This window comes from Phragmites australis, chromosome 19 (assembly GCF_958298935.1).
Source record: "Phragmites australis chromosome 19, lpPhrAust1.1, whole genome shotgun sequence".
NCBI classification, from domain to species: Eukaryota; Viridiplantae; Streptophyta; class Magnoliopsida; order Poales; family Poaceae; genus Phragmites; species Phragmites australis.
In genome coordinates, this window is record NC_084939.1 from 8575558 (window position 1) to 8586766 (window position 11209).

At 44.2% G+C, this 11209-nt stretch overlaps 1 protein-coding gene across 1 annotated transcript; it reads left to right on the forward strand.

Annotated features, from left to right (window-relative positions):
- The first annotated feature begins 2942 nt into the window (after positions 1–2942).
- LOC133900172 (uncharacterized) lies at positions 2943–9321 on the forward strand. The gene is made up of 3 exons (XM_062341302.1): positions 2943–4555; positions 8917–9046; positions 9133–9321. Exons 1-3 carry the CDS (start codon positions 2943–2945, stop codon positions 9319–9321), a joined length of 1932 nt encoding a protein of 643 aa, XP_062197286.1.
- The last annotated feature ends 1888 nt before the right edge of the window (positions 9322–11209 follow it).

Sequence of the window (11209 nt, forward strand, 5' to 3'; positions counted from 1 at the left end):
GGAAGGCCCATGATCATTAGCGTCTTACGCTTAACTACTTTCATATATGTCTCTTCAGTGAAGTTGAACTTCTCTAATATCTTGGGCCATAAGATGTCGTTCTTTACCGAATCAGGAACCACGTGCTGATCACCTTGTTCGCCAGTCCATAATGTGTAGCTTATGGGCACGTGATTCTTAATAGCAATCCCACAGACTAACTTGTATGGCCGCAGAACTCTCTCAGGTGCAGTCGGCTCCCCTGCTGGTGAGACGTCCATAATCACAATTTGTCCCATAGGCATCTTCGAGGGACCTTGAACACGATGCCACTCCTGGGATTGCTCATTATCGTGACCCTCCAGAGCATCAAGCATCTGCACATAAGCAAAAAAACTACTGGGAATCTATATGATAATATGTAGAATAGATGCATTCATCTACTTATGAATTACCTCATCGCCTCCATAGGTATCTGTTTATTCCAGGTTGAGATAGCGGCTCGGGCTACCTTCTTCAATGTTTGACAGGAGGGAGGGAGAGAGGTTGTCCAAAGAGTGAGATGACCATAAAGGAGTCGATAGATAAAATTCATACACATACAATATTGTAATTGAGTACATTATTACCATATTTAACAAAAAGATGTCACATCTTACAAATCAAAATAGACATAAAGGTACTGACAATTGACACATTAGTCTTTCAAGTCACATCATCTTACATAGCAAAATAATGATGATTACAACCAGAACTAGGATTATAACATCTTTACATGTGACATCACACTTCTTTATTTTCGAAGTTAGCCAATTTTAGCTCGGCTTTGATGATTTGACTGTTGTATGCCCTGAGGTTCAGCCTCCCAAAGGCTCGGCCTCCCGCTGCCCGGGCCGGCTTCCCGGAGGTTACTGGGTGAGTCATCAGGCCTCATGAAAGATCTGCCAAAAGGGAAGCACCGGTCATACTTTACCTGCGAGGAGGTGACCGGCATTAAATACCTAGGCTAGTGGACGCCGCTCTGACACCCTGACACGATGGTGCCTGCCCTGACACCCCTGATAGTGCGGCACTGGGCCGCAGTTGGCGACCGACTCACCCCCTTCAGGGGGCAAGCACCACGATAATTACCACGGTGGATATTTATCTCCCCGATAGAGTAGAAGGTAGTTATCCGGGATAAGACCCAGTAATTCGGTCAGATCCCAGATATTTGTATATTATGGTAACTTGTACGTCAAGCTACGCACGGCTCTATAAATAGGAGGCCATGGTCCTCTGGGAAAGACACAGCAAAAAAAGGTACAAAGGTGAAAGCACATCAAGTCACGCTGTGATACTCCTTCCAGAGTGATACATTTTTCTATCATCAATATATTCGTGGTGTTCCTTCCTCTCAAATTTCGTCTCCAAGCTTGAGTCTCCTCCTTAGAAGAAACTCTCGTCGTATTTGCTGGGGCAAGACGAACTCTTGCTCCAATAGATAGCATGGAATTTTTCATGAATATAGCCAAAGTTACACAAACAGGAGTGGCTTCACGTAAGCCACCGATTGACTATGAACGCATCAACAAGAAGTAGGCCAAGAGCAAATCAGGTTCAATCATTGATGATGCTCCAAGCATTTAGGGTTTCTTGGCTACTTCTGGATTAAAAGTAAAGGTACTAGCATAACTTGTTGCGGGAATGAAAATCTCAAAGTTGGATGTTAGATGGTTGTCGAGGGTTAGTCTCTGAAAACCCCAAAGTTGGATGTTAGAGAGGAGAGGCAACACACTACCGGATCAAGATTTCAGCTGGCAGTGATTTCACAGGCATCACTCCCGACTGAAGCTTTGAACCAGCAGTGATAACCTCTTTCACTATCAGTTCCTCAGACCGGCAGTGATAGTCGGGGACTATCCTCATTGCCCATTATCAATTTTTTAGTAAAAAGGGTTTTAGAGTTGATAATAATAACCATTTTTTTAGTAATGATATCTAGATAACGTGTTCTTGATCCTGGTTAAAAGCCAATATTTTGTACGAGAGCAAGGTCCAATCCCGACAAGATGTAAAAACCAATACTGTCTGGAAGTAGTGACATGCATGGCATCGTCGAGGATAGCAGCAAGAGACTTTACAATATAATGGTGGCTGACAGCATGGCTGTGGTATTGTGGTAGGCAGGTGTAGTGCGTACTGTGGAGCAGGCAGCTTCGTGACGAGGTGGAAACGGCAAGTTTGGGAGCTATGGTCAAGATGTGCACTGTGACATATATAGATGGTGTTTTACATACGTGTGCGTGTACACAACACGAAGTGTTAGCTTGTGTTGCAAATCCGTGAAGAGTTGGAAGATCGAAGTGAAGCACGTCAGAGCCGAGCGCAACGTGATGAGATCCCTCAGCCATGTGAAGTTCTTTGATATGACGCAGAAGCTTTGCACGGCGGAGTTGAAGGAGCAACAAGATTAGCATGTGAATGTTAAGAACCTAAGATTAATCTATCTTGTTGCTGGCACGTGTCTGTGCAGTAGTAGTTGCGTAGTTGCATGTAAATTTTTTTAGGAATGGAGAGGTGAGGATATTCAGACCATAATTCCTACTTCTTTAGTTTAGTAACCATCAAGCTGAGATCTTTTACAATAGAAATCATTTTGATAATTTGTATGTGCCATAAATTAATTTAACACAGTTGATTATATGCGACCTAAAATGATATTTATTTAGGGCAATTCAGGGCAATTGGTACTAGAAGAGTAAGTGCAATTGTTTGTTCAGATTTCTTTTTATTATCGAGTCCGGCCGGCTGCTATACGCGCGGAGTCTGCGGCTTACGCGGCAAGTCGAGTAGGCCGCGACGGCCGGCCGTCGTGCAAACAGCCTATAAAAAGGGCTGAACTGTGCGCCTGCGATTGTCATTATTCTACCTTGTTCATCTCTAGATAACGAGTGTTTGATCCTGGTCAAAAGCCGACAAAAATGCCGTTCAACGACGATGAGCCTCCGACGACGAAGCCTGGACCGGCGAGGCCGATGGGGATCACGGGCCTCCCGACGAGGCAAGTGCAGCTCACCAAGTACCACAGCCCCAACGCACCCCTGCGCCCCAACGACCAGAAGGTGCTGCTCGAGCTCAAGGGCATCTCCTCCGCCGCCTCCAGAGCTCCCCTGGACCTCGTCGCCGTAATTGACGTCAGCGGCAGCATGAACGACGGGGGCAAGCTCGACAAGACGAAGAAAGCCTTCTCTTTCATCATCCACAAGCTTAGCGACATCGACCGCCTCTGCGTCATCACCTTCAATAACGCTGCGACCAGGCTCTGTCCGCTGCGCTCCGTCACCGAGGCGGCCCGCACCGAGCTCGAGGCCCTCGTCCGCGGCCTCGAGGCTCGCGACAACACCAACATCAAGGCAGGCCTCGAGACCGGCCTCAGCGTCGTCAACGAACGCAAGTTCACCGCCGGCCGCGCCGCCAACATCATGCTCATGTCCGACGGCAAGGAGCCCGGCAGCAAGGCCGGGGAGGTCGAGCCCGGCAACGTGCCCATCTACACCTTCGGCATCGGCAAAGACCACGACTCCACATTGCTGCGCGCGATCGCAGAGAAGAGCCTGGGCGGGGTGTACAACTACGTCGATGACAACGACAAATCCACCAACCACTCCGAGACCTTCTCCCAGATCCTGGCCGGCCTCGTCACCATCATCGCCCAGGACCTCGAGCTCACCGTTACGCCGATCCAGGGCGAGGCCACCATTAAGAAGGTGCACGCCGGGACCTACCCCCTGGACACCGCCAGCGATGGCTACTCCCCCGTCACCGTCAGGTTCGGCAGCCTCTACAGCGAAGAGGTGCGCCGGGTCGTCGTCGAACTCGCGCTCAGCGATCGCACCGCCCTCCGCCCTTACCGCGCCAACGTCGCCGTGGTCCAGTACAGATTCACCATTCAGGGCCAGCAGGTCACCTCAAACCCCGAGCGGATCACCATACATCGCAGAAAGAAAGCGCCCGACCCGGCCGACGCGCCGCCGCAGGTGCTGACCGAGGTGGTCCGACGGCAGCACGCGGACTCGATCAAGGAGGCGATGGAGAAGGCCGACGGCAACAACCTGAAGGAAGCGCAGAACATACTGCAGTTGGCGCTGAACAAATTGGTGGAGGCGCGGAAGAAACTGGTCGACCCCATGTTGGACATGCTCGAGAAGGAGCTGCGGAAGCTGTTGGAGCTCTTTAAGACGGAGGAGATCTACATTAATCAGGGCCGCCTCTACGCCATCACCTCGGTCGTCTCCCACGACCGCCAGCGCTTCGCCCCCAGGCCCTACGCAAACGGCGTCCGGCCCTACGCCACGCGACGCATGGGTACCTATCTCAAGCAGGCCCAGCAGCTCGACCATAAACCGCCGCCGTCCGCCGACTACGACGTCCAGGAAGAGCCGGAGGTGCAAGACGCGGCCGGGGTGAGGAGGACGCTGTCGGTGACACTGCGACTGCTCACGGCGGTGCTCAGCCTTCTGGCCTTCTCGATCATGGCCAGCGCAAGGACGTCTGGGTGGGACGGCGACCACTACGGCCGCTACGAGCCGTACAGGTTAGTGACCACTTTACTTGCCTTATTCTCCCAATTTTTTTCCCTTACTTTTCTTTTTTTATACTCTTTACTCGGATATATATGTCCGGGGTTTGGCCGTTATTATTATTTTGACATCAGGGGTTTGGTGGTTATGGGAATTGGTAGACGCTGTGTTTCTTTTTTATATATTTACTTATGAAGGCGCGTTCCGTTGATTTGTAGCTAGGGTTAAAAAATTTGGATTAACTGATTCGCTAATGGGCATATTTTTATGAATTTTTTTATAAGTAGATTATGATTTTTAATTTTTCTTATAATATATTATAAATTGCTAACTAAACATATAAATTTTTTGATTAATTGTCGGTCGAAATACGGCTGATAAAAGTGGACAGAGGGACTAGTAAATTTTGATTCTTCAGGACATAATAGCCTCGTCAATGTGTGCGTAAACCGGGACATTGGGAGTACGTACTAGTTAGTACAGAGTATTCTTATTACTGGTTCTGTCTTAAAATTAGATAGTATAGAGTAGTACTGCCGGTCGGTGTACGATCTGGCGTGCGTACCTGCAGCGACCGCGTTTGAGAGCTGGCCTTGCGCTCGGGGTTCAGGTGCAGCGCTTACCTGCGCTCAACCTTATCGACCAGCACCGTGGCCCCTGGGCACGCATGGCGTTTGGTTTGGGCACGCTTGTTGAATTGGACAGGCATATCCCACGTGTGGTGCCTCAAAACTATCTAGGGCATACATTGTCTCGTTAATTGCCGCAAAGCAAATAAATCAAAGACTTCCGTTCTGTATGGTTAAATCATAATGGAATAGATAAAAAATAACACTTCATGTCAAACACGTGTCAAAACTTGACCCAATTTACCATTGCAACAACTAAGAAGTCGGATGAGCTAAATCTGGATACTTGCTGTTCAAATAAGTTAAGGTTTCAACTAAACAAACGATGGCAACACCTATTTCTTGAGAACACACGTGGATGTGAAATATAGAGGGAGAAAAGCGGGATGGGGATGGAATTATTACAACTGTAGTGTGCTGGAAGTAAAAAAGAGAACTGAGATAGCTAGAAAAAACATGAGAAAGATAGTTGGGTATCTAGATTTAAGATTATGAAAGTGCCTATGCTACATGAAAATGAAAATTACAAATTTTACTATTACATAACATCACATATGTAACACTCTATTAAATACCGATTTAACAGTAATAGACACTAAAGATGTATCAGTGCCGGTTTTTAAACTCCCACGCGCAAACAACAGCTAAGAAGATAAAAACCGGCACTGATAGTAACTATTAGTGTCGGTTTTAACCACGAACCGCTACTGATGATTGTTACTATCACAACTCATCTTAAAAAAATTATAACATTTTCACACGAAGTCGAATGGGGAAAAACTTTATATGTCCGATGATATCTACAATTTTGTAGTTGGAAACTTTTTAATTTGAGGTCATTTAAATACCCAAATAATTATAATAAAATTGTAGCAGTGGTTGATGACAGCTCACATTAAAAAATTCATAACTTTTTCATATGAAGTCGGGTCAGAGAAAAACTTCACATAAAAATTATAGCTCTCGACGAGATCTACAACTTTTTAGTTGATCACTTTTTTATTTGAGATCATTTAGATATCCAAATAGCTATTCAAATGTTTGGTCAGAAGATGTCAAAAGGGTTTATTTTGCTACTATACTCACGAACGGACGATAGCTGAGATGGTTAGAGGGATCATATGTGCGCATAGGCTGTGAGGTCTTAAGTTCGAGTCTTGGTTACCGCATGCAAGCGAATATCATGTGACTTTGTGAATATTGGGCGCGGTCGGGTGGGCAGCCTCTGGTCAAGTGCCGGTCGAAAAAAAAATTGAAACTTTTTTTGGCCCGAAAAATGTTGAATCGAGATCGACTATCAGTGCGGTTTGGTAGCTCAAACCGGCACTGATAGTCTACTATTAGTGCCGGTTGGAACCATCAAGCGGCACTAATAGTGATTTTCAATGCCAATTCTATACCCGGCACTGATAGTCAGTGACTATCTGTACCGAGTAATAAGTGTCGGTTCAAAATCCGTCACTAATAACAATTTTGAACCAACACTGATAAAGTATTTTGGTGTAGTGTTTTCACTTTCTTCTAATTGTAATTGTGACATCTCTAATGCCTTTCCAATATTTCATACACTTCTAAAAGATGCAATCTGAATTTTTAGATCCTAATAAATTCTGAACATATAGCCAAACAAAGTCAAATTGCAACTCCAATTTGGTGATCAATCAACACTACTATAGAAATAGTCATCAGTGCCGGTAAAAAAACACTATCAGTGATGTTTTTTAACTGGCACTAATAATGAGTATCGGTGCCAGTCCATGGTTACTAGCCAGTGCTGACAAGGTTCCTAGGAGTCAAAAAAAATAAAAGAACCGACTCGATTTCGAGCCAGATCGGCTACCGCCGCCACCACTACCACCACTATCCCGATCCGAGGAGTCGCCAACCAAATCGCAGAAGGGAACAAGAACACACAAATGCAACCATGTGATATTCCTCATACATCATAACATGTACTCACGATTTTATTCTCTGAACAATATCATACAGATCAGCACAACCACGAAAAATGTAAAGCTAATCTATAGGATACAAACATGAATCCTGCTATAAATGATACAAATATGAATTCACTTGACCAACTCAAGAAAGAAATCAACCAAACAAACTACATGAATCATTCTTGTTGGTTTTTACCTCCTTGGGAATGGTGGAGGACCATGTTCATCTGGATCTAGTAGCTGCTAGGGCTTGTCCTCTAGATCTGCACTCCGAGGGCTCTCCATAGCCTACATGATCATCAACACCATAGCCTTCACCGTGCTGACTGCCGCGACTAGCGATCTTATTTCCCAACGTCGAGGGCTCCTACCCGTCGCCTCCCATGCTGCCGGTAGAGGCGGCAGCCACACTAGCTCACATCCAGCCACTAGAGTTGAGGACGACATGCACCAGGTGGAGAACAAGGAAGGGTGCCCAGTGTCGACGCGCTGCTCAAGGGCCTCGACGCGCTGCCGCACAGGCAAGGGGGGACGGCCTACACAGGGGCGCCTGCGTGGGCAAGCTCCTACGATGGCGTGGTCTTCTCGGGCTTGTTCGACTCATCGGGGCCGAAATCGCAGAGGATTTGCATGCTCATTGATGGCTCCAGCTTCTACCCATGGCGGAGGAACCTGCGGAGCGGCCTTAGCTCCGACATCGTAACGGCCCCGATGCTTGCTGCTTCCACAACCAGATGAGATCCCACCACCTCCTCGCTGGCATATTGGGCTCCTCAGTGGTGGCCACACCCTTCGCGGCTTTCTCCTCCGCCTGGGGTGTCTCCGGCTGCTACGGTGGAGCCTGCTTCGGCAGCGCCTCTACCCTCACCGCAGCCCTAACCGGCACCTCCTCCGTCGACGCGCTCGCAGTGGAGGCGGGGCAAGCTTCCCCCCATAGAACAACTCAGTGGTGGGGAGCATGGACATAGCTAAGCACTCGACGAGCAGGAACTCAAAGTTAGCACTAGCGTCGGGCTTCCCTCCCACCACCTCCCTCCCCCCCCCCTCCTCCGTCCATCATCGTCAAGGATGAACGACACTCGTGGCCCAAGCCACTGTAGCACATGGTGCGTGCTCTAGCTGAAGAGATAAGGGAGGGAGGAACTGAAGAGATAAGGGAGAGAGAGAAAGAAACCATGTGGAAGAGATAAGTGAGAGAGAGAAAGAGAGAGAGAGATCGAGCCCGACCTCAACACACGAGCTAAAACTAGATTGAATCCAAATTTCGGGTCCAATCTAATATTCAGTACCGGCCCGTAACATGAACCGGTACCGATAAAAAGTATCAGTGCCGGTTCATGGTTTTGTGCCAAAAGCCATCACTGATATTGGATATCAGTGTCAGTTGATCCTAGCTTAATCATTGATCGAGCGTGAAATGTAATGAACCAGCACTGATACTTTATCAGTGCCGATTCTGACCTAGCCAATACTAATAACCTGTTGCGGATGACCAATTTTATTATAATGAAAAAAAAATATTACTAAACCAAAGATCTAACTGATCCCCATGGCCCATGGCCCATACCTGTATTGCAAATAGGCTGTCACAAATAATCCTACTAAAGTAATAGGAATTAGGCCTAAGACCATTCCAAATAGAAAAACTTCTTATATTCATGTGTCCTACTAGCCCGTGAAGGTCATAAATAATTCAGAATGAAAGAGTTTCCTATATATGAAACTTCTCCCATCCTGCTTTCATGTTTTGCTAGTAAAGTTAATTGATTTTTCTTCTCGGATCCTCAAATCAATGTACTGTGGCAGGTACGCGGTCGTAGTGAATGTGATCGTCTGCTTCTACTCGGTGGCGCAAGCATTCGTCGAGATCCGCCGTCTTGTTTCGACGACGTTGCGGAGGACCTCATGCTACTGCGTCACCCTCTTCCTCGACCAGGCAAGCACAGCTCACGCATTCCTCTCCAGTGTGAGCACGCAGCACCGATGGAGTTTACCGTGGCTGAATTCTTAGTTTCGCTGCAGGTGTTGGCTTATCTCCTCATGTCGGCATCGTCGGCGGCCGCGTCTCGGAACCGTCTGTGGGTGTCGAGGTTCGGCAAGGATCGGTTCAACGACAAGATCAACGTCGCGGCGTGGTTTTCATTCCTTGCGTTCCTTGCGCTGTCCGCCAACGCGCTCATCTCCACGGCTAATCTATTCAGCAGGATCTGATATATTGAGGCTGTGGAGTACTATACGTTTTCTTATATATATAGCAGCGGGACATATTGGGTGTCAGTTTGTCGGAAACATACGAAATAATACACGCTAGCTGTTCTTATTGGTCCCGGGAAACATGCAATTGTGCATTTCCAAACGACTGATAATAAAATGTTTTAAGTTTTCGATGAGTAAAGTAGCTGCCTATGAAAATAATCATATGAGACTTGGTCTCGTGTATTTAAGAGCTAGACCCAATTTATAATGTGACATGTGGTATTTCATTTTATTTTATTGTTTTTTCATCCATGATTTTTTACTCATCCATACATTTGATGGTAATAAAATGCCAGTGTTGAATCAGGTTTAGCCCTTAAATGTATTGTAAAATGAGATAGTAGAACGAGAGATAATTCATTTTATTGGTTTGTTCATCTATTTTTACATGTTGAAGGTCGAGCTGATGCCCATTCAGAAGACATCTCTTTCGAACGGATACACCTCCACATGAAGAGGCACGTATAACTATCATATCGGTTTGATCATTTTCATAACACTCCCCCTGATCAATGACGATATTGTATAAATCACATCGAAGATTTTTCTAAAAATCTTGTGGGAAAAGTATGAGAAAAAATATAATTATAATATGCCATTAAAAACTCCTTAAAATTTAGTGGAAAAATTAGAAGAAAATAATATGCTGTATATATATGTTTGTATTGATATTGCATCATTATAAACCTTATATAAGAAACCTTGATAGGAAAACTCATAAAGAAAAAGAGTATAATATCTATGATCTGATAATCATTAATATGTTATATATCATAGGAGTTTACTCCCCTAAAATTTGTAACTGAAGAAGTCGTCTCATATCAATTTTATGAATGGAATAAATATATTGATAAAGACTTTTTGAATAAATATGTAAGATTATCACATGTGATATTGTTTTCAAAGTATTTATCTTCTTATTTTTCTGTAATTTATGAGGTTAAAATAATTTTAAGCTATATACTTTGTGATATTACTCTTTATATAACTTGTATAGATTTCAACAATACAAGTAACATTATCTATAGATAATGGTAGATGGTTTTGATGAACTAATACTATATAATTCTTGTATATGGTTAATCATTATGTGAAGCTATACAAATTAATATGATGCTTCATATAATTATTTTCAAAATGATTAGTGGAAGTAACTATGAGAGTCTGGTTTTGATGACTTCTATTAGAAGGCTTTTTCACCTTATAAGAATACAAAATATGTCTGTTATATAACATTATGAGAATCAGATAAATAGCTAGTATATGTATATCCAACAATAACCATGTTCTGAGTTTTCTGATAGAATAAACCAAGATCTCTTTTACCTTGAGGATATCTTTTACTCATGTCAAATAGCGTTTTATTAGAGTTGCACTATATTTAGCTAGTAAGTTATCTACAAATATAATATCAGATCTGTTGCAATTTGCAAAATACATTAGCGCTTTAAAAGTATTGAGATATAAAACTTCAGGTCCTAATATCTCATCATCATCATCCCGAGATCTAAATAGATCTTTATCCATATAGAGGGATTGAATGACTATAGATTTTTAATGGATATATATCCATATTGATTTTTTTAAATATCTTTTGGATATATATAGATTAGTAAACAAGTATTCCTTATGGAATATGCTCAAGTTGTAGACCTAAGCAAAATTTGATTTTACCTAAATATTTCATCTCAAATTCTGTCATAAGATGATTGCAAACTTATTGTGTATTTCCAATGATATTGAAATCATCCACATACACTGAGATAATACAAAAATCTAATTGCAGATTTTCTTTATAAAGAAAAATAAACAATCATCATTATTTGAGTAGCCTTTCTGCAGA